The sequence below is a fragment of the Heterodontus francisci genome, chromosome 41, assembly GCF_036365525.1.
Source record: "Heterodontus francisci isolate sHetFra1 chromosome 41, sHetFra1.hap1, whole genome shotgun sequence".
NCBI classification, from domain to species: domain Eukaryota; kingdom Metazoa; phylum Chordata; class Chondrichthyes; order Heterodontiformes; family Heterodontidae; genus Heterodontus; species Heterodontus francisci.
In genome coordinates, this window is record NC_090411.1 from 28871732 (window position 1) to 28896455 (window position 24724).

The 24724-nt window shown below is 42.3% G+C and overlaps 1 protein-coding gene across 2 annotated transcripts in view; it reads left to right on the top strand.

Annotated features, from left to right (window-relative positions):
• Positions 1-24300, top strand: part of emc10 (ER membrane protein complex subunit 10) — a 45899-nt gene extending 21599 nt beyond the window's left edge. Inside the window, exons 5-8 of one of the 2 annotated variants that reach the window (XM_068019669.1) lie at positions 3572-3753; positions 4486-4579; positions 15795-15888; positions 23677-23764. In XM_068019669.1, the coding sequence (XP_067875770.1) occupies positions 3572-3753; positions 4486-4579; positions 15795-15878 (360 nt within the window). In that variant the 3' untranslated portion in view covers positions 15879-15888; positions 23677-23764. Of the gene's footprint in view, positions 1-3571; positions 3754-4485; positions 4580-15794; positions 15889-23676 lie in introns of both variants that reach the window. The other variant, XM_068019668.1, reaches the window with a different exon arrangement.
• Positions 24301-24724: the final 424 nt, after the last annotated feature.

A 24724-nucleotide genomic window follows, 5' to 3' on the forward strand; every position in this document is an offset into this window, starting at 1 on the left:
TTTTGTCCATATACAAAATTCTCCATACAAATGCCTTGAATACACTGAAGATATATATTTGCAGATAGAAAGTAAAACCATAGGATCATAAAACCATAGAAATTTTACAGCACAGAAGGAGGCCATTCAGCCCATTGTGTCTGCGCTGGCTGAAAGAAACTAGCCGTCCAATCTAATCTCACCTTCCAGCACAGGTCAGTAGCCTTGCAGGTTACAGCACTTCAGGTGCAGGTCCAGGTGCCTTTTTAAATGAGTTGAGGGTTTCTGCCTCCACCACTGATCCGAACAGCAAATTCCAGACACCCACCACCCTCTGGGAGAAAAAGTTTTTCGTCATGTCCCCTCTAATCCATCTACCAAACACGTTAAATCTATTGACCTCTCCGTTAGGGTAGACAGGAAGGACCTGTTTCCCCTATCAAGGCCCCTCATAATTTTGTACACCTCAATTAAGTCACTCCTCAGTCTCCTCTGTTCTAAGGAAAACAACCCTAGCCTATCCAATCTTCCCTCATAGCTGCAATTTTCAAGCCCTGGCAACATTCTTGTAAATCTCCTCTGTACTCTCTCCAGAGCAATGATGTCCTTTCTGTAATGTGGTGACCAGACTGTACGCAATACTCCAGCTGTGGCCTAACCAGTGTTTTATGCAGTCCCAGCATTAAATCCCTGCTTTTGTATTCTATACCTTGGCCAAGAAAGAAAAGTAATCCATATGCCTTTTTCACCACTCTCTCTACCTATCCTGCCACCTTCAGGGACCTGTGGACATGCCCTCCAGGTCTCTCACTTCCTCTGCCCCTCTCAATATTCTTGTTTATTGTGTATGCCCTTGCTTTGTTTGACCTCCCCAAATGCATTACCTCATACTTCTCCGGATTAAATTCCATTTGCCACTTTTCCGCCCACTCGGCTAAACCATTGATTTTTTTTTTTAGATTTAGAGATACAGCACTGAAACAGGCCCTTCGGCCCACCGAGTCTGTGCCGACCATTAACCACCCATTATTCTAATCCGACACGAATCCCATATTCCTACCACATCCTCACCTGTCTCTATATTTCCCTACCACCTACCTATACTAGGGGTAATTTATAATGGCCAATTAACCTATCAACCTGCAAGTCTTTTGGCTGTGGGAGGAAACCGGAGTACCCGGAGGAAACCCACGCAGACACAGGGAGAACTTGCAAACTCCACACAGGCAGTACCCGGAATTGAACCCGGGTCGCTGAAGCTGTGAGGCTGCGGTGCTAACCACTGCACCACTGTGCCGCCCCTGGAGTCTACAGCTATCCACTTCACTATCAACTACACGGCCAATTTTTGTGTAATCTGCAAATTTCTCAATCGTACCTCCCACATTTAAGTCCAAATCTTGTAGCTATAGGTTTGTGTGTACACAGTATATTAACACTAGCTTCTATTCCTGTTATTTCACAGATATTTTGTGGTTGAAAAATAATTGAAATATTGCTGGAATTAAGCAATTTTAATTAAATAGTGCAGGGGCAGGCAGCCATTCTTTTTGCCCCATTTCAGTAGGGCCTACTTAATTTTGGTGCCAACACTCCTATTTGTTAGTCCTTTTTCTTCCATGAGTAATGCCATAGGAAATCTAATTGACATATACACACATTATCTATATCCACAAACACATGCATATAGAATTGTTTATATCAATTTATTTTAATTCCCCTCCCCTTCATTTAAAATCTTTCCAGTTATATAAAAATATTCTAGTCTATTACTTCATCTTGATTTCACTTGAATTTTTAAATATTTTCTCTCCATTTATATTTATTACCTTTATTTTAAATCAATATTTCCTTCATTGTCAACGTCTAAAATGTACCAACCAGTAATCAATTCTCTTTACACAACATAAACTTTCTTGTCTTATCAAATATCACATTATGTGCAATAACATAAAATGGTGGATGCACTTAGTCGATCCAACAACATCTGTGGGGAGAATCAATCAGTTAGTGTTGTAGGTATGGAACCTTCATCAAAATACTTAAAGGGATAGACAGGGTAGATGCAGCTAAGATGTTTCCCCTGGTTGGGGAGTCTAGAACCAGGAGACACAATTTCAAAATAAGGGGGAGCCACTTAGGACAGAGATGAGGAGAAATTTCTTTACTCAGAGGGTTGTAAATCTTTGGAATTCTCTACCCCAGAGGGCTGTGAAAGCTCCGTCATTGAGTATATTTAAAGCAAAGATTGACAGATTTCTAAATACAAATGACATAAGGGGATATGGGGATAGTGTGGGAAAAAGGCATTGAAGTGGATGGTCAGCTATGATCATATTGAATGGCGGGGCAGGCTCGATGGGCTGAATGGCCTACTCCTGTTCCTATGTTCCTAAAACTTGTGCGTTCTGACAAAGCTTGCATACTTGAATCATTAACTTACATGTTGTCTCTATGATGTGCTGTATGTTTTTGTTTCAGGATTCCAGCACTCTGCAGTTATTTGCTTTCTGTTATGTAAAAACATGTTTACATAGTCGAAATGAATTTGAAAATTTCATTAATATTTCTGCAATGCAAAATGAAATGTGGCTGAATCACTCTGTGGCCTTCGTAATATCCTCTGGGATAAAACAGCATATCCTCGAGCTGTGCCTCAAGAGATCTCTGATTATGATTGCATGAGTAACGCACACCTTGGTGTGACTGCTCAGATGTGCAGATATTAATGTTTCTAAAATACTATAATATCTATTTTGTTTAAAAACTGCAAAGTGTCCATGGGCCCTGCGACAGGACTGCCCAGTAGCTCCAGCCAAAAGATGTGTGAGTCAGATTCCACCTCTGTTTGTTTGGTGCCAGTATAAGCATTTCTTTACTGGGCCATTACATGGAGCATAAGCCTGAAATGTGCCAGCTGGTAGGAGTATACTTCCATCTGATTATATGTTAGCTCTGGAGAAGCCAGCAATGTCCCAGCTAGTGAGAGTCCACCATCTTGTGTCTGATTATACGTTTGCTGTGGACAGGTCTGCAAAATCAGATCATCCAGATTAGACAGTAAGGTTAAGCTTCAGATGTGGCAATGGTTAAAAACACTAGTATGTGTAGCAGTAAGCCATACCCACCAGAACATCCCAGTTTCAATGTTTGGTCTATATTGCATTAATCTCACTGGTGCAGCCTTTTGGATCCCTGGGCTAAGGAAAGGTAACAATCTAAGGTGCCCACTGCTGATTACTGTCCCATGGCTCCTGCTGGAATGTGCGATCATGTGGTTGCCCAGTGAGAAGACATCTGCTTAGATTGGTATGAAGAACGACCAGTTGATAGAGGTGCCAAAGAGCTGGCAGCACCTGTGGAACTGCAAGAATCTGTGTCTTCAGGCATGGAGGCAGGATGTATTGGGAGGTGGGAACAAATACATAAAAAAAAAGATATTGAAGATGCCAAAGCTGCCCCGAAGCATCTTGAAAGTGGAGAACTTTAAAGCTGTGAGTGTAATGCTGCTTTTGCGAAAACTTAACTGTTTTTACTATTCCACTGCTCAGTTACTGATGCTGTTGTTTTTATTTTAATTTTCTTTCTATAGTGCTCTCTGGTTGAGTCTCACCTCTCTGATGTAATCACTGTTAACACAGATGTGTCTGGAAATATAATCGGTGTTTCCATTGTAACTGTTCCTGGGTCCTGCAATGGAGCAGAGGTGGAAGATGTGGATCTGGAAGTATTTAACACAACTGTGCACCTAATGCAGCCAGTCCTGGCATCTGCGTGAGTATTTTTGTGTGTGTGTTTATTGTAACTCTGGTGTGATTATATGTATTTTCCTTGTGGTGATCTATTTCAAATAAATTGTTCACTATGGTGAATAGATCAAATGTCAGGTCATACAAGCTAAAAATGTGGAAGTTATTAAGACAAGAAGTCAGATGGAGCTTTTCAATGTTACCAGCAAAACAATTGAAACATAATATAAGTGGGTTCTGGAGATAATTGGATGTCTCTTTTGAGAGATAATGGATTGAGGAAAATAATGAGGTAGGTAAGTGAGGTTGACTTTGACTGTGGAGGACACACAAATGAGCTTGATGTCCATAAGTAAACTCTAGCAGGAATCATCGACTAGCTGTTAAGAGCAGTAAATGTGGCAGATTTTTTTTTTAATCCTTCCTATAGCCCAGGGATTGCTGAGAACAATAGTAATGCCACTACCAATGTCCCAGCTGAGATTGATCAACTTGGCATGGCTCAGTTTCTAATCTAGAAGCTTCCTGGTCTGTCCGGCACAGTTGTCCACTGGACCAGGTGAGCTATTTGGAAGGCAAGGTTAAAGTTTAAAGAGTAGTCTTGTGAAACAACAGAAATGGTGGAGGAATATAGCAACGTTCCCTTTTATTTGTTAGTCACACTTCTGATTGATTATCTCTCGTAGCCCATAGTTATAAGAATGGATCAGTCTGCTTTACTGGCACTGTTCAAAATGTGTTTATTATTTTGTTGCAGGCCAGAGACTGCGGCATTTATTGAGCGGCTGGAACATGAGCAGGCCCAGAAAGCGAAAAACCCGCAAGAGCAGAAGTCATTTATTGCAAAATATGTAAGTTGGCCCTTAAGAAAAAAAGTCTTCTTGTGATATATGTTAGTGATGAAATAAAATGCTCTAATAATCTTGCAGAATTAATGCACTGTTCATGTATAAGAAAATTCCAGGAAGATATTTGCAAAGACACACCAAGTACTGTACTTCCCAGGAGCCACGCACTCACTGTGTGATATTGTTCTGTTTAAAGGGGTTAAAGTGTGATATTATGTATATATGCACAGAGCATGCAATTGCTGTGTAACTGATGGTGAAATAAAAACCAGCAGCTGTTTATTTCAAATCATAGCCTGCGGTCCATTAGCCCTGCCGCGATACATACCACAATTATGTATTTTTAAAAGTAAGGGGCTAAAATTTTCTCAGTTCCTATGATGGCTTAGTGAATAAATGCTTTGCTTGACTTGGTTCTCAGCCATACACACCACAAAGGTTTCTGGTTCAATTCCTGCTCGGTGTTGAGTTAGCTTATCTCTGCTGTAAAGTAGATGGGCATTATGATTGGCCTAAGTGACCCTTGTACTAGGAAGTACTAAAGAAGAACCAGCGTTCCTGCTCCTGGTTACCAGGTAGTTTACCCCTACTGGAAGGTGCACTTGGTTGAATATTGGAAAATGACACATCTGGGCTTGGCCATGGTTCCTCCCATTTTCAAATGACTGCAGCTGGTAACTCGAATAAGATTGGGCACTTGGGCGAGATACCCAAGGAGTGGGCTGTTGCTTTAAACTGTTCTGGATTGTTCTTACATATGTTACTTCCACGTATCCAAGGGCCACTAGTATCTATGAATCGGAAATGGAGGAGAGAATGGGGGTGGGGAAAGAAACAGAAGTAAATCATCTTCCTTCCACCCTCAAACAAGCTGCATCTGCATATATTATAAATAGAGCAGGCTGGAGCAACATATCTAATGACACTGATGCATCTCTTAATGTGTTACTGTCATTTGTGTGTAATATATCTAAGTGCATTTACTGCTATTAAGCAGTCAAATAAAATTTAACACTTTAATTAGAGTCTTGGAGGCAGCTGAGGGATATATAAGATCACACTTAATTGAAAAAGAGGGACTGAGATCATATTTTGCATGCAAGTAAGCTATGAGTGACTATACAGGAACTTCAGTCCAAGAATTTCAAATGCACTGAACATGAGTGGGAAAGAGCTGATTTTTTTTTCCCCTGAATATTTAAGTGCTAGTTCTCGCTAATTTCACTTTTCAATATTTAATGCTGATTGCAGTGAAGAACACTGTGTGCTAGTTCATTGTTATCAGATGCAGTAGCCCCTGTCTTCTATCATGACTGCTAGAAACCTATTCTGACTTCCTGGAAATTGGCAGTTGTCCAGGAAGTTGGCGCTGAGAGCTTTATGGAAGTTCGTCTCAATCTGGAGTCCTCTTCTCAGCTGCTTTTGCTAGTTGGTCCTATTCTTGAAACTGAGTTCTTGAAGTTGATGTGAACCACCTTCACATATGGGCATTACGGTTGAAGGTTGATAAAGGAATCTGTGACAGTGCTAAAATTCACAAGTACTAGTTTTAATTGTAATTTCCTCGCTCCTGATTTTCTACCCTTTGTTCCTCTCCTTTGGCACTGACTCTTGACTAGAGTACAGTTCGGCATTTGCCAACAATCCTCTCATGGATTGCCCAAATAACCATTTTTCAAATGTAAATTTAGACTGGTATGATTTTCTGTTTGCAATGTTCCTACCTATCAGAATTAATCTTTTGGTGGGGGAGTAGAAATTGCAGACTGGTGAGCACAGAAGTGGAAAACCCCAACCCAAGTGCCGGCAGCCTGCTGCATGATGGCGCATCACCATTGAGTCTGATCCTATCTTCAAATCTCAACGCAGCTGTCACTGGACAGCCATAAACACTTGGAAGTCTGGTGGATTTCTTTTTGTGCTTTTTAATCCAGGGAGTTGCTTAAGCTAAATTGTAGCATTCCAACTGCTGCTCTGAGTGACATCAGCTAACTTGATGCAGATCAAGAATCAAACTCAGGATCTTCTGATCTGCATGACTCAATATGTTTAATTCTTTTGTCTACCAAAACAAGTAGCATCCTGTTGTTATTCCATTGAGAATGAAAGTCTCTGAGAAGGATGCGCCATCTGTGGCTAACTAAGGAAGTTAAGGATGGTGTCAAATTGAAAGAAAAGGTGTACTATGCTGCAAAGATTAGTGGTAGGCCAAAATATTGGGAAAACTTTAGAACCCACAGAGGATGACTTTAAAAAAAAAAGAGGGAGAAATTAGAATATGACAGTAAACTAGCAAGAAATATAAAACAGACAGCAAAAGCTTCTACAAATATATAAAAAGGAAGAGAGCAGCTAAAGTATTGAACCCTTATATTGGGAAACAGGAAATGGCGAAGTCTTTGAGCAAGTATTTTGTATCTGTCTTCACAGAAGAAGACACAAAAAGCATTCCAAGAATTGTAGAAAATCAAGAGGCAAAAGGGAGAGAGGAACTGCAAACAATCATGATCACTAGAGAAAAAGAACTAGGAAAGCTAATGGGACTAAAGGCTGACAGGCCAACTGGATCTGATGGCCTGCATCCTAGGGTCTTAAAAGAAATGGCTGCAGAGATATTGGATGTATTGGTTGTAATATTCCAAAATTCCCCAGTTTCTTGAAAGCTCCCAGCAGATTGGAAAACCACAAATGTAACACATCTATTCAGGAAAGAAGGGAGGCAGAAAGCAGGAAACTAGGTCAGTTAGCCTAACATCTATCATTGGGAAAATGCAAAGTGTCTGCAAAGAGATATAGATAGGTTGAGCGGGCAAAAGTTTGGCAGAGGAGTATAATGTGGAAAAATGTGAGGTGGTCCACTTTGGTGGGAAGAATAGAAAAATAGAATATTTAAATGGAGAAAGACTGCCGAATGCTGTAGTAAAGAGGGATCTGGGTGTCCTTGTATGTGAATTACATATAGTTAGCATGCAGGTACAACAAGTAATTAGGCAAATGGAATATTGGCATTTATTGCAAGGTGAATGGAGTATAAAAGTAGGGACGTCTTACTACAACTGTACAGGGCAGAGATGAGACTGCACCTAGAGTACTGAGTACAGTTTTGGCCTCCTTACTTAAAGAGATAGATACTTGCATTGCAAGCAGTTCAGAAAAGGTGCAATAGGCTGATTCTTGGGATGAAGGGGTTGCCTTATGAGGAAAATTTGAGCAAATTGGGCCTATACTCATTGTTTAGAAGAATGAGATATTGAAACATACAGGATTCTGAGGGGGCTTGACAGGGTAAATGCTGAGAGGATATATCCATTCATGGGGAACCTAGAACTAGGGGGCACAGTTTCAAAATAAGCGGTCTTCCTTTTAAGATAGAGATCAGATTAAATTTCTTCAGAGGGTATTTAATCTTTGGAATTCTCTTTCCCAGAGAGCAGTGAAGGCTGGGTCATTGAATGTATTCAAGGTCAAGTTAGACAGATTTTTGATTATAAGGGAGTCAAGGGTGATGGGAGACTGGTAGGAAAGTGGAGTTAAGACTATGATTAGATCAACCATGATCTTATTGAATAGCGCAACAGGCTCAAGGGGCTGAATGGCCTACTCCTGCTCCTATTTATTATCTGTTGGTGCACATGGTAATATACATTACAGAGCCATGATATGAAATTCTAACTTTAAAAAAAAGACCTGGCGAGGCACTACTTCCTCAGTTGGGGGATCACTGATCTTAGCTGATTCATTGAGAGGATTCTAAGCAGAGACAAGGTTCTTACCCTGCTGGGAGATCAGGGGATAAGGGAAGAATCTGAGGCTAAGTTGCCCTGCACACTGTCATGCAGCTTCTGATATCATTGCGGACACATAGGAGCAGGTTATTTGTTTCCTCAGACACTGCAGGAGTAAAGATAATCAGAGGCATTGTCTTGGAGCAGAGGCACGGCCATCTTGGGTCTTAAGGATTTGCCGAGAGATGGCTTCACAGATGCCAGCAGCTCTCCAGTTCCAAACCTAAGTGGCCATTTTCGACATGTGAGCTCAGTGTGTGTCAGGAAGCTATTTAATCCCAAATAGCTCTGCAGCCAAACCCAATACTGCTCTCACTGGATGTATGCATGCACACATCTCCTGAATCTTTCAATGTCAATGAGGACGAGGTACTCTGGTCAGTTACAGTGCCCTAATTATAACCCTGAGCAAGTAACAGTGTAGTTTGTGATCAAACCTGGACCTTCCTGGTTTGTAATTCTCAGCCAGTCATTGGATAAACTCACTGAACAAGAGGAAAAGCAGACTCTCGGGGCTGTATTTTATAGGGGCCTCAACATCGGGATCCGTGGCGGGGAAGGCATGAAGATTGTCCCGGATGACGCCCGCTGCGGACCTCGATGCCGTCCCGATATTGACAGTGGCGGCTAATCCTCGTGGCGCCCCCCCCCCCCCCCCAACCACTCGACGATGGGACCTCAATTTAATATTTAAATAAATTAACTTACCTGCATTAATGAAGGTCCTGTCGCCTCCTGATGTGCCACCGGGATCTTCATCCCGGTGGCCGTCACTGATGTGCCTTCGGATCTTCATCTGGGGAAATGAGGTACGGCATCTGTGGGGAGGGGGAAGGGTAGTTTTCTCTGTGGGAGGGGGGGAGCTGGGTCAAACCCTCTGGATTGGTTGGGGGGATGTTGGGAAGGGGTTAAGGTTTAGAGTTTATGAACTTTGGTGGGGGTAGATCACATAGTCAAGTTAAGTATTTTGGGGGTTTGTGGGCAAGGAATTAAATGAAAGGCTAATGGGAGTCTGGGAGAGGGGATGGAAAGATTTATGTAATGGTTTGTTACACTTTTGAATGCAATGTGTCTTTAATATTCCAAACTCTCATTTAGGGCTCTTATCCCTTTAAAGATGGTGCCGGGACGCCTTGCCCGTCCCTTACATATCATCGGGTGTGGGAGTGGGGCGGTCCGCTGTGGCCATGTTAATGAACCGCCGCGTGTAAGATCGTGGTGGCTCTGCGGAGTGAAACCTGCGTGTGCGGACCACCATCTTTTATGGCATAGAATCCAGCCGTTGATGTTTAAATGAGGAATTCCAAGGAGGCCTTCTAACTGAAATCCTTTGATGCAGAACTAAGAAAATTCACGGCAGAAATGTCCTTATAAGAGCCATCAGTGGGAAAATTCCTTTAAAGATTTCATTGTACTTAGAGTTCTGAGTTGTGTTTCTCAAACTGCTGACTGCTGCAGTGAAAGTGACCTGACCTGCTCACCAGAAACTAATGTATTCATTTGGCGGCAGGATTAAATGGAGCGCAAACAGTGGCTGAGTGTGTTCCAAGCTATAATACACTTGAGGGGTATGGATAATGTGTTAAACCACAAGAGTGAAACTCATTACGTTTTAGGCATCCTGTTCTCCTGAGACTGTTGCAACTCTAATCACATTGTCATACATCATTTAATTTTAAAACGTATACAGTTGTGTTTTATATTTTATCCTTTTTGGAGATTTCCTGTTGGGAGATTTTCCATTTTCATTTCTTACCTTCAATGATCATTGTGATCAAAGTGTTATATAATGGGAGGATTTTTTTGCTTTTCCATCCCTTTCTCCTAAAGGTCCTAAATGTCTTAATTCACTCTGGGATGCAGTTGCTCTATAGCTGTCAGCTCATTCTTTCTGAGAACCTGGTACCTTAATTGGGAATATGATTGAGGGAGAATTGAATCTGGATCCAAGCATGCTATTTCTTAACACATTCACGTATTCATGGTTTACACTAGAGCCACTGGAAAGCAATGAGGAATGAAAACTCTGGCTGATTTTTTTCCCCCACCATTCCCCAACCAAAGGATGCTGAGGTTATTTGGCATTCTCCTCCCAGTGCCCCAACTAAGAAATCAGCCAAGTTCACACAGCCTGGGGTTGACACCAAGATTTTTTTGGTCTGTTTGGTTTAATACTACACTGGGAAGATCCTCGACAAGCTGAGCCATTGAGAGCAAGCTCTGAAGGGGAGCTTTTATAATGTTTTGATAAAAATTGCACTGTACAATAATTGCATATGGGCATAAACATTGAAAAAACTGAAACTTGTTAGCTAAAAGGAATGTATCAATCTGAGGATCATGGTTTGATCTCTCCCATCAATAGAAGCTGCATTTCAACAACAATTTAGTTTCTTGCATTTCACTGCGGTCATATAAAACTATTGTAACTAAAGCTAATGCAATGGAAAAGGATCAAGTTACTTTTTTTTTCTATTTCATATCTGGAACCCTTTTCTGTCCTCTCCCAATTCCAGTGCAGGGGAAAAATTGGAAAGGTGAATTTCTGTTCACTGTGGGAAAACCTCTCAGGAGATTCATGTTTATTTTAAAGTGTATCGTGTTTTATTGGAGTATGAATCTCTTTGTATATATTACATTGTAACTTTTGAAATTGCTCCATGCACACTGTTCCCAACGCATTCCCTCTTATCACTGTAACCACGAACACCAGGCCTCCTGCTAACCTTCCTTCAGCCTTGATTTCCCCCCACCCCCTTGTTTTTACTTTAAAAAAAAACGTCAAATATTGTTTGGTTCAATTGAAAAAAATTAAACTTTTATGCTGTTAAGGCATAAGTACATAATTTAAAAACTTATGAACATGTTGCTGAATAGTGTGATGAGGTGCATATCTTTCACAACATGCTGCCATCAGTGTGATGTCATTTTAGAGTACTTTAATGAGCCGTTTCCCCCGAACTCGAAGCTGCAGCCCCATGGTTTTCTGCCCCTGCAGAGACCTCCCATCCTTCAGAGCTTGCAGAATCTTAGATCATTAGTTCCCGCTCAATTTTGTTTCTCTCCAAGCAACTCAGGAACGCAGTTACACCAGCACACGGTTCCAAAGTAGTTATAGAAATGACTCACAAAAACATACAGCATTGCTCTAGCTTCTGTACAATGACAGCAGCAAAAGGCCTGATATTTTGAAGCTGCATTCTGCTCCTGGCTACAGTGGCTGAAGTGGGAGTTTTTTTTACTAACCTTCTGTAACATGCTGTAGCACTTCCTTTCAACTGTCTTTACCTTGGTGACCCTGCTTTGTTGATTCGTTCTCCTCTTGCATCTATCTATTTATATGTAGTAACAATACCATGGAATTTGTCTCCAGGGCAAAGATAGATGTAACTTTAAGTGGGAAAAATATATTTTGAAGCAGCACAATGAATCAGAAAAGGAGAATAATTCAGTGATAACTAATTGCAAGCCAAATATTCCAGAAGAAATAAGTGAAAGACATGGAAAGATTTATCTTTTAATATTCAGTGTCATGATTTTGGATTGTTTAATAAAATCACAGGCAATCAGTTAGTGGTACATAATACTGTTATACGGTAAAAATTGCCATCAGTGATGTTACTGTGCGACTATTTAACATACTTGTACTGAATTCCTATCTCTGCTATTTTTAGGAAGAGTGTTAATCCGTTTTTTTCTTCTTCTTTGGCCTCCTTGTCTCGAGAGACAATGGGTAAGCGCCTGGAAGTGGTCAGTGGTTTGTGAAACAGCACCTGTAGTGGCTATAAAGACCAATTCCAGAGTGGCAGACTCTTCCACAGATGCTGCAGATAAAGTTGGTTGACAGGGCTGTTGACAGCAGTTGGCTCTCTCCTTGCACTTCTGAATTTTTTCCTGCCACCTGCTAAGTCTCTTCAACTCGCCACACTTTAGCCCCGCCTTTATGGCTGCCCGCCAGCTTTGGCAATCGCTGGCAACAGACTCCCACGACTTGTGATCAATGTTACAGGACTTCATGTCGCGTTTGCAGACGTCTTTAAAGCGAAGACAAGGACGACCGGTGGGTCTGATACCAGTGACTAGCTCGCTGTACAATGTGTTCTTGGGGATCTTGCCATCTTCCATGTGGCTCATATGGCCAAGCCATCTCAGGCGCCGCTGGCTTAGTAGGGTGTATATGCTGGGGATGTTGGCCGCCTCGAGGACTTCAGTGTTGGAGATACGGTCCTGCCGCCTGATGCCAAGGATTCTCCGGAGGCAGCGAAGATGGAATGAATTGAGACGTCGCTCTTGGCTGACATACGTTGTCCAGGCCTCGCTGCCGTCGAGCAAGGTACTGAGGACACAGGCTTGATGCACTTGGACTTTTGTGTTCTGTGTCAGTGCGCCATTTTCCCACACTCTCTTGGCCAGTCTGGGCATAGCAGTGGAAGCCTTTCCCATGCGCTTGTTGATTTCTGCATCGAGAGACAGGTTACTTGTGATAGTTGAGCCTAGGTAGATGAACTCTTGAACCACTTCCAGAGCGTGGTCGCCGATATTTTTGGATGGGGCATTTGTGACGTCCTGTCCCATGATATTCGTTTTCTTGAGGCTGATGGTTATGCCAAATTCGGTGCAGGCAGCCGCAATCCTGTCGATGAGTCTCTGCAGACACTCTTCAGTGTGAGATGTTAAAGCAGCATAGTCAGCAAAGAGGAGTTCCCTGATGAGGACTTTCCGTACTTTGGTCTTCGCTCTTAGACGGGCAAGGTTGAACAACCTGCCACCTGATCTTGTGTGGAGGAAAATTCCTTCTTCCGAGGACTTGAACGCATGTGAAAGCAGTAGGGAGAAGAAAACCCCAAAAAGTGCGGGTGTGAGAACACAGCCCTGTTTCACGCCACTCAGGATAGGAAAGGGGTCTGATGAGCCACCATGTTGAATTGTGCCTTTCATATTGTCATGGAATGAGGTGGGCATCCAATCTTTTCTCGTAGTCTGAAGAGACCACGTCTGCTGACAAGGTCAAAGACTTTGGTGAGATCAATGAAAGCACCGTAGAGGGGCATCTGTTGTTCACGGCATTTCTCCTGTAGCTGTCGAAGGGAGAACAGCATGTTAACGATGGATCTCTCTGCTCGAAAGCCACACTGTGCCTCAGGGTAGACACGCTCAGCCAGCTTCTGGAGCCTGTTTAAAGCGACTCGAGCGAAGACTTTCCCCACTGTGCTGAGCAGGGAGATTCCACGGTAGTTGTTGCAGTCACCGCGGTCACACTTGTTCTTATAGAGGGTGATGATATTGGCATCGCGCATGTCCTGTGGTGCTGCTCCCTCATCCCAGCACAGGCAAAGCAATTCGTACAGTGCTGAAAGTATAGCAGGCTTGGCACTCTTGATGATTTCAGGGCTAATGCCGTCCTTCCCAGGGGCTTTTCCGCTGGCTAGAGAATCAATGGCATCACTGAGTTCCGATTTTGTTGGCTGTACGTCCAGCTCATCCATGACTGGCAGAGACTGGGCTGCATTGAAGGCGATCTCAGTGACAACATTTTCCCTGGAGTACAGTTCTAGGTAGTGTTCCACCCAGCGGTCCATTTGCTTGCGTTGGTCAGTGATTGTGTCCCCTGATTTAGATTTGAGGGGAGCAATCTTCATGATGGTTGGCCCAAAAGCCCTCTTAATGCCATCATACATTCCTCTGATGTTTCCGGTGTCTGAGGCCAGCTGAATATGACTGCATAGGTGTTGCCAGCAGTCATTTGCGCAGCGCCTGGCTGATCTTTGTGCAGCGCTTCTGGCTGCTTTAAGTGCTAAGGATGTTAACTCGCTGGGGGCTTTCTTATAGTTCAGCAGTGCAATGCGCTTAGCGGCTTTGACAGGTTCCAGCTCTTCAATGTGAGATTGAAACCAGTCTGCATTCCGTTTCACACGTTTGCCATAGGTGGTCATTGCTGAGTCATAGATGGCGTCTCTGATGTGGGCCCACTTGCTCTCTGCATCCCCTGTAGTGTTTTGAAGGGCTTTTTCGAGTGAATTTAGAAACTTACGTAGCAGCTGTGGATGAGAAATTCTGCTAGTGTTGATGCGCGGGCGGCCCTTCTGCTTGGAGTGATGCAGCTTCTTTGGTTTGAGGCTAACCTTGCTGCACACCAGGGAGTGGCCGGTGTCGCATTCCACACTGTGGAAGCTGCGTGTGATTTTAACGCTGTTTAGAGAGGCTCGCCTTGTGACGATGAGGTCCAGCTGGTGCCAACGGCATGATCTTGGGTGCCTCCAAGAAACCTGGTGACAGGATTTAGTGTGAATGAATGAGTTGGTGATGCAGAGGTTATGATGGATACATAACACAAGCAGTCTCTAACCATTTTCATTCATCCTACCAGTGCCATATCGCCCAAGGCAGGAGGGCCATGAGTCATGGTCGGCCCCAACCCTGGCATTAATCCGTTTAAAATAATGCTAAATAGGTTAGTGCCTCTGTTAAACTCAGAGAGGAGGTAATTGTAGGTATCCTGAGAGTTGCTGGGATATTATGTCCTTGTATATACTGCACTTAACTTTATCCATCTGCCTGCTTGTGTTTGGTGGTGTCATGGCATGCAGCAATGGTTGGCCACCTCCTGTGCTTACATAAGAACAAAAAATAGGAGCAGGAGTAGGTCATTCGGCCCTTCAAGCCCGCCCCACCATTCAATAAGGTCATGGCTGATCTGCCCCAGACCTCAACTCCTCTTTCGTGCCAGCTCCTCATAGCCCTCAACTCCCCGATATTTCAAAAATCTATCTACCTCTTTAAATATTTAAATTAAATTGAATCTCATGATTTAAAAAGTGATAATGGGATTTATTTCACTACCTGTTCAATAGGACTATTGCAATTTGTGCATATTATATAATATACCGTTCTACAGGGATTTAACACTATAGAAAAGTTTTCTCCAAACAGCAGTAAAGAATTTTTTAAAAAATCAATAATACCACATTCATTTGATTCGAGTGGCCCCAGGATAGGGAATGTAAAAGTTCCACCAGATCACTGGTGACTTGCACTGCATAATAGGCATGTAACAATCTCTGGTGAGCATATGATCGGGTTTGACTAACATCCTTCACAGTTAGCCTGCCAACACTCATTGCCTAGTCTCACTTACATAGGCAAGGTACCTGATGGTCACCATGGAACCAACCGTACCCCTGTCCAATTTAGCACCTTCGAGAGAAATTTGGAAAGGGAAAGAATTTATTTATGGGAATACTGCAATCTGTAAAATAATGCAAGGTTGAGATGTTCTTTAGTTTGCATGGGTAGAAAGCGAGGAAGAGACTTGGTAAAAGCTGCACGTTGTAAACCTACACGGTGACTTTCAGAAATGCTACCTCACAATTGTTTAATATATTGTTCTGTTGTACCTTTGAATTTGAGCTGGTCTTTCTCTTTTTTTTATGCAGTGGCATTTAATTCTGGGCGGGGCCATCTTTCTCATGGTTACAAATACCGTCAAAGTGCCTCGGGAACTAGGAGCAGAAGCCTGACGTCTGCAAAGTAATGGTGTTTCCCAAGTGTTTTCAGGAGAATGTGTGCAGTTACAAGCAAGGCGCTATTCATTTCATGAAGGTCAAATTATTGTTTTCCCCCTACTCCTGAAGCCTGTACTGTGTCTTTAGATTCTCAATAACTCTTAGTATCAGAACAGCAAACTTATTATTTTCAGAGAGCCTAAATGTTCAGTGACTGAGAGGCCTCTGTCTCTAGGTAGCCATTGCCTCTAGCAAATGATTGTTACCAGTGGGACAGGCAGGATCTTGCCACCAAGGGACCATTTTGCTTTCTGGAGACATAAAACTATTCAGTGCAACTTAGTACCTCCTGTCTCCGGGGTTTCTTTGCACTGTGTGACAACAGGTCCAAGAAGTTGTACGAGTGAATTAATGAAATCTAGTTCTATCTATCCAAAGTCTGGCTGGCGTAAAGCTGGAGTGGGCAAGCCAAATGATAACTCCTACATGGCTTTCCATAAAGGAGCTCTGCCTATGCATGCAACTCCCTCTCTGCAAAAAAAACAAAACATCAACTATCCTTGGGGCTTCAGTCTTGGGTGTTCAGTGCTCATGCGCTTCGATTTTGTTTTCCTGGTGTATACTGTGTTTCGCATATTGGAACTTCTTAAATCCTAAATATCATTTGATCTTGAATCTTCTGTTTGTCACTTGCAATCTTCTATTTTTTTGTACTTTATTTTCTTTCTGTTTGAATCAAAAGCACTGCTTCCAGTGTGACCCAAACCAGTCCAGCGGCCTTAAATTCGTATGTACACATTCGTTAGTCTTAGCCACTTCACTCCACTGACCGCAGTACAACTGAGCTGTGGCAATATGCAGAAACTCTCAGAAGTAACCTGTGCATCTGAGATTCACTCAGGTTGTTAGTAGAGAGAATTGTTGGGCACAGCAGGAGGCTACCAGTGCAGGGCTGATGAATGGATGCCAGTGTAGGGCTGATGGACTCTGTAGGTAGCTGCAAATCTTGGCAAAATCTTCTCAAAAATTGGATTATAGAAAAAAATGCGTAGATACTGAGACACTTCACAATAAAGCTTTTCTGGAGAAAGATCCAGATCAAACGGATTTGATAAAATATTGAAATTCTATTGACACTGGAATTTCTGCTGACATTGTGACCAGATGAGGATAGAGAAAGTTCCATCACCTGAGGCACTCGTGTCTGCAGTTTACAAGCAGCCATTGTAAACAGTATTAATCCATTTTTATCAGTTTGTTTTTCTTTCTTTGGGCTGGCTAACATCGCTACACTACATGATGGACATACTTCTGGCTCTCATCCCCATTACCGACTTGTGTTTTTTGTTTAAAAAAACAGAAGCGTTCTCCTAATGCACATTGGTCAAATGAACTAATCCCATGGACTAGAAAATCCCAGATTCAATTCTTGGAGCATGCTGAGTAAGTTAGTCTCAGCCAGAGTGCAGGTTGGGGTCTTCCGTGCCCCTTGGTGACACTGGGAACAAATCAGTCCTGGTTCCTGATTATGTTTGCTATTCAGTGATAACTGCTAGAAATGAATATGTTAAAGGGGTGGGATTGTGTGAAGGTAGGATTGGGCCCGGCTGGGACGTGTTCTGCAGTTGTTAACACATGAGTGCATGAAGAATGGCCACTTGAGTGAGATATCAGTGGGGATTTATGGGACCATATTCCAGCATGAGTCACTGTGGGTGATTTCCATTATGTAACAGTTATGATACGTCAAGGGTTTGGGTGCAGTGGATGTTCAGATAATGTGTTCCCACCGAATGTGAATCAGTCCAGGGTGCTCACCTCATGTCAACTGCAGATCGGCATTTGTAGAGACCATGAAAGCTGGTAGTGTCAGGAAGAGAAGGCAGAAATGTTCATTTTAAATGGAGGGGTAAATAAAATAAAATTCCTGGGTCTACCAATTTGTCAGACCTTCTCATTGTCCTGAGTTGTGAACTTGGGTGGAAGAGTAGAGAATCCAGCACAAATCAAGACAGGTGGTGAGCATCTCCTTATTGTGGGTGGATTGGCAAGGTGGAATTTAACTCTGGGATCTTTCTGTACTTAATAAAGCGAAATCTGGGAAGACAGATTTTAACTCTGTTAAGATAAAGGAGTTATTTTTTGTTGAAAGTAGCTTTTGCATTTTACGTTTATGTTTTATATCGAAGAAAAAGATGTTTATGAAAAATAGCTTGTTCAAAACTCCAGTTTTTGATCTGCACAGAGTCATCAGGTCAATGCTAACTTTCTGCTGCGCCCCTCCAGTGACTTTCCTCCTCTTGTAATGATTTAAATTTATGGGTATACATTGGATTGTCTTCAAAGGAAAATTCATTACTCACCCCAAGACTAAGTTTCAGCTATCCCATCTCCCCAGGTTCTGGTTAGAGCTTCATTATAGATAATGGAGGAGGATTTTATCATAGGGATTTGCTTTAGCTGGCCAAATTCATACAATTAGTCTTTCAATTATAATTGGATGTAATTTATTTTTTAAAACTTCATTTTTTGGATGTGATCATTACTAGCAAGGCCATCATTTATTGTCCATCCTGATTGTTGTCTTAACCACTACATTTGGCAGTTTTGATACAACTGAGTGGCTTACTAGGTTACTTCAGAGGGCAGTTGAGAGTCAGTCACTTTGGTGTGGGACTGGAGTCGCATGTAAGCCGGACCAATTAAAGACGGCAGGTTTCCTTACTTAAGGGATGTTAGTGAACCGGTTGGGTTTTTATGACAATCCAACAGCTTCACAATCATTTTTATTAGTATCAGTTTTATATTTCCAGATTTTCTTTTATTAAACTGAATTCTTCTTGGGTGATCATTTATAGTTTCACCACTCGTAAGATTATGAAGTACCTGTCTGTTAGTCAGAGGTAAGTATCTCTTTCTCACTTATCTTTCATCACAAGGTGACCACGTGGTTTGTATTGTCTACCTGCTGGCTGGATGTCAGAAGGTTGGGGAGGTCTGTTGTGTTTGTGTTTAATTTACACAGCTTCGTGTACAACTTGTGGTTTTGCTCACCCTGCTGGTGCTCAAGATTAAGAATCCTTGCCCTAATCTCCAAGGGAGATTTTGACAGCAGTCTGAAGATACATGAAGAGTTGCAGAAGATCTATAATTTTTCCTTTTCTTTGTTGAAGTGCTTTGTCAAATATCTGTTGAGTTAAAACATTGATCTCCTGCTGTGTTTAGCTACTGAAGTGCAGGAATGTAAATAGCAAAAAAAACCCTGCGGAGACTGAATAAAAGCAGCTTAGTGTAGCACTAAGCCAAACAGTGGAAAGCCCCTGGTTGGATTCCTAGTCAATGTTGAATTAGCAGATCTCAGCCAAGACAGCATTTAGGAATGCTACAGTTGGCTTCCGTGTCCTTGGGTTAGGTGGAGGGAAATGAGCAATCCTGCTGCTGATTGCTATCCAAATATCTAAGGATAGGATTGGGCATAGCTAGTCAGCCTTTCAGGGTGGAACAGCCTGCCAGCATTCAGTATCAAGCTTCAATGTGACAAACGGTCGCCTGGATGAGTTGGTGGAGGGCAGCTGGCCCCTGTACACCGCCAGTAAGGAGTTGATGCCATCAGGAGAGGAGAAAGGAAGAAATTCAGCAATCAGAAATAAGTGGTCTGTCTGAAAGCTAATGACATGCAGCAATGGTATGATGAAGGATAATCTTGGCTGACGTTGCCAGAAGTATATCCGCTTCACTATTCTCCGATGAACTAGACTGAGAGGACTTGATTCAGGAGCCTTTAAATATAATTATTTTGAAATATATTTTATAGAAAAAAAATCTGGCATTCATCCTTAAGTACATTACAATTAGAATATTCCTAACACTGGCACTACCTTTCATTACAGAGAAGAGTTGTATACTGTCCTCTGTGTTTTTGGAAAGGAAGAACTTGAATTTACGCCGAACCTTTCACAACCTCAGGGCATCCCAGAGTGTTTCACAGTCAATGAAGTTCCTTTATTTTGAAGTGTAGTCACTGTTGTAGGGAAACACAGCAGCCAGCATGCGCACAGAAAAGTCTCAAACAATAATGTAATAAATGGGCAGATAATCTGTTTCTGGTGGTTTTGGTTGAGGGTCAAATGTTGACCAGGACACCAGTAGAACTCCCTGCTCTCCTCCAAATAGTGCCATGGGATCTTGGGTTAATGTCACAACACTCAATGTCATGTTCAATTTCATGCTCAAACCTCAGGAGTTGGGCTTGAACCTATGACCCCTGACACAGGAGGCAAGACTGCTGCCTCTGAGTCAAGACTGACATGTTCATAACTTTTTCACAGTACTAAGCCATGACTTGCTTCAGGAGTGCTCTCGCTCTTCCGTTGCAATGGTGTGTACACTTTCCCACTTTTTACCCATTTATAATCAATTTCTGACTCTGTGTCGCAGAGTTGGATTCTGAATTCAAGCCCACTGATGTGCAGGGCAGCAGCTGAGTTATAAATGGCCAAAGATTGGGTACCACTGGACAATGAATATGGGAAAGGAGGGCAAAGTAACTTGAGCACAATCTTTCTCCTGTCCTCACCCGACATCTACCTTGCTGTAATTTGGCAGTTCGTTTTGCTCTTATCAAGCTTACAGGGGCTAAGGATAATCATAGTGGCCCTGCTGCCACCTTGTCTTGAGCACAGCAGACTCCACGTAGACCAAGAATTAAATTGGCATGTTACTGGTGTTTGTGACTCAGTTCCACACCGGGCAATACATTTACCACCTAGGCCATTGTTTGAGCTGTGAGAATCAAGCATTCAAGCAGCACCATGTTTAAAAATAAATCTTCCTGAAAGTGATTTCAATACAATATATCTTTAGAAAGAAAACATTTCTGCTGTTTAACCTGGTAGCGATCCATCTCAAACTGTGCTGAACAGTGTTCTTTCAAATCCTGACAAAGCGTCCCTTATTTATAAAATGCCATGATTGAATACCTTAAACTTTATTGACAATGTGGCTTCACGGAGTGATGTTCGGACTTGACTCCATTGCACAATTGGGGGTGGAAGAAGCAACATTGGGTGGCACATGAAGTTTGTGTACTTAACTGGATTTCAACCAAGAACCCTTTGACCACAGTAGCAATTCAATTCAAAACCTAGAAATTAGTTCCCACTGGCAGTGTCTGGCATATTGCTAAGCTATACAGACTCGAGGGTCCCAGTTTTGATTTCTGGCCTGTGCTCAGTAGCTGGAGCAACAGTTTGGGTGCTTCAGTTAACCTCTATGCCTCTGGACTAAGGAAGAGGGAAAAAAAAAATCATCCATGATTGGTGCTAACCTAAGGCCCCTGCTGGAAGCCATTTGTGTGGATGTTGGGTGAGAACAGGATGGAGTTTGGCTATAATATCATCTGTGGTCAAATAGGCTGTCAAGACGTTGAGAATGGTCACTTGACTGCTTGTTGGAGGGCTCCAGGTGCTCAAGAACCGATTACCTCAAGAGAGGAGGGATAGAAATAACAAAGTAGAGTCCAGCTACATTTTTAAAAACTTATCCCGAGACTTAAGCAAAATTATGAAACATTAATTGTCTTTGTGTTCCTTTATTTCCCCTTCAAAGCCTTTGTACTGTGTTATAGAGCATTGGGGCTTGTATAGGAAGACCCGTGTGTAGGTGGGCTGCCTCCTCAGTGGCAACAACGAGAACTTCAGGATTTATCACACACAGTCACTGGCAACCTGTTTATGGGGTGTCTACCTGCTAATCCTTGGAGCAGTGAGTGTGGGGCAGCAGCTCACCTGGCCACCATCTTACTTGGGACTGGTATTTTTGGGAATGAGAAGAGGAAAAAAAAAAGCAGAAGGCCATCTGGGTCACCTTGACCTAGGAATGCTGTGGAAGACCATGAAGTAAAATCTTGAATGTTTTTGAAAATTATCTGATGGATGAAGATGGATGGGATATGAAAGCTGATAAAGGTCTTTCAGTCCTCAAAGGATTGAGGAACGGGCCCTGTTACTTGTCAGCAATATCATAAATCCACTGTTAGCCATTTACCTTGGGGATTATGTGCAAATGCAATTTGAGTAACCTCTGAAATATGGCATGTTGAGTGAAAGCTACGAGAGTCACGGTTGGTGGTTTAATTTGAATTGGGAGACTGGTTTATATTGTGTTTGTATTAAAAGAATGATGGTTAGCTCTGCAGATTTTGTAGTTTATTGCCGTATAATGCTTTTGTTCTTAAGTTTAAATTGTTGCTTGTATTAATTTTAAATCTGCCCTTTTTCTACTAATGTGTTCAATAGCTGGATATTTATTTCTGGTAAAAAGCTGAGGATGGGTGCTACTGCTGTGGTTTAAGATGATCACTTGACAGTTTAACAATAAAACCACACAGCAAGGGAACAAATAGCTCCATATGATTTTTAAAAACCTCTTGTCATCAGGACCTCCTTGTATATTAAAAAAAACAAACTGTTGTAAAGAATTATGATGTGCCCACTCTTGAATGGCAAGTGCAGTTTCTTTGGGAGAAGAAATACTGTCTTACAAGGGTTGATGATCCTGACTCTGTGGAGCTGAATTAAATGTTCATCCGATGCTGAAGCATCCTGACTGTTGTTAAACTGATGTGAAATAGCTGATTACCATTGTTGACTTCAGTAGCATGTTCAAGCTGTTAGCTTTGATGATGTCATTACTTACATTTCAAATAAAAGCATTCAAGAAATGGACAAAACAAAATGGGACTCTGATGGTGACACTGCTTATAAATTTCCCATGTAAGCCTCCCCACCCATAGTGGGTACTCACACCATCCAATGTTGTACTGAGCCGTACAGAGCAGGAGGTCTCAGGTTTGATCTCCGGGCTGTGCTTGTACAACAGTTGAGCGTTGCAGTTGGTCTCTGTGACCCTGGGCTAATGGAGAAGGAGAGGGGAAGAAAATTACCCAAGCTTCCTGCTCCAAATTTCTGTTTAGTTACTCCTGTCGTCAAAGCGCCTGTTTAGGTGGTGGTTGTGGATCAGATTAGACTTGGCTGTGATTGTTTCCAAAGTCAAATAGGCTGACTATACTTGGGTGCAGGTTTTCCTATTCCTGAGTCTGGTCGTATTGGCTCGCCTGGGTGCAGTATTCAGAGGAAAACTAGGTGGGAGAATCATATGCTGGTAAGAAAGCTTGCCTGATTTTCAGTTCATTAATAATTTAATTTAAATAGCAGAAAAGCCATGTAGGCTTCCTTCCGGTGTGTGACCCTTATGCCTGATTTTATTTTCCTTTTTTGTGCTGTATTCAGGTAGGCATAGGAAAATCTGCCCTGTAGTGTCCAGGCTTATGCCTGCAGATTGGCTGAGGTTCCCAAGGGCTGCAGTGGAACTGTTGCCCAGTGCGCAGCAGTGAATTCAAGTTTGGGGTGAGGGCATTTTTAAATCTTTCACAAGTGGAAACAACAGTAGATTTCTCGGTGACTGCAGAACACGAAGCATGCAGCATTGATCTTTGCAGCATTCAGTGGACAGTAGAGGTGTACTTTCATTTCAGAATTGCTTGTTTATAGCAGTAACTTGACATACAGCTCACTTAACCTGTGGCAGAGCCATAATTGCTGTCTCGCCCTCACTCAGGCTCGACCTGCTGCCATGTTTCTAAACCAAATTGGTAAACGAGGTTTATAAAATGAGTGTCACACTGGTTAAAAACTAACCCGGTGCTCAGTTTTTTTTTAATGCTGTTGAGCATTTGGGGCTCTCACTGAAGGGACTTGCTGTTTCTGCATAATTGGAGAGTTCAGAGTTGACCTTCTCTTCCTTTCTTTCTCAGTGGATGTACATCGTCCCCATTGTGATTTTTCTGATGATGTCGGGCGCACAGGATCCTAATGGAGGGGGCAGCGGAAGTGGTTCAGGTGGAGGCGGAAGATGATGTGGGCAGCCAAGAGTTCAAAGTTCTGACGCCAATGTCTTCCTTTTGATGGGGAAGGAAATGTGTGTCATTTTGTAAATAAAAGTAATATTGTCATATTTGCTGGACAAAGATTGAATTAACGTTCACAGGACCTGGGAGTTTCCAAACTAATAGTCTCCAAACCACAAATGAGCAAAGTGCAGTATGAATAGTTGAGATAAACATTGTAAATTCTCCAAAAAAAAAAGTGAAATGCCATGTGTTTTTCATGCCTTGTTGCTGCAGAACCCCATTCCAGCCACTAGTTGCCACCAGCGCACGATAGTTTAAATAAGGTCAGTGAAAAACGGAGGTTAGAGTTGAAGTCGTGCAATCGCTTATGTAGATTGCCAAATATGAGACAAATCCAAAGTGTCAGAAATGGTTCAAGCATTACTAGTAGCAACAGGCATGATGTCCACAGTGCATATGTATAAAGTAAACGCAGAAGTCATTGGTTTCATTTTGGAGTCTGCTAAGATAATAAATGGAAAATGCTGATGGGCTGTGATGTGTGTGAATTTGTTCTGTCACCCTCCCCAACAAATTTTTCAGTGGTCTTTTTCTTATTGGTAAAGTACAAGGTATTTTGTAGATAATTAGATTCTTCACCCCAGCTTTATGGCATCTGTCTAGGATTGACTGGAAGTACCATAAACCCAAGTGCCATGGAGTCTGAAATGAACAAGTTGGTTGCCACTGATCCTATTTACCATTAAAATTCTCATTAATATAGTTCAGTTGGCCAGTTAAGGGATGGATGCCAAGCCACTTTTTTTTTCCAGAGTCCTTTTGGAGACTGCAGTTACTTATGTGTAAGTTAACTGGTCTCAGCTAGGTTGGCAATAGGGGTACTACAGTTGTATTCAGCATCCTGAAATTAGATAATGGGTGGGGGGATGGTCAAGTAATCAGCTAATGCTCC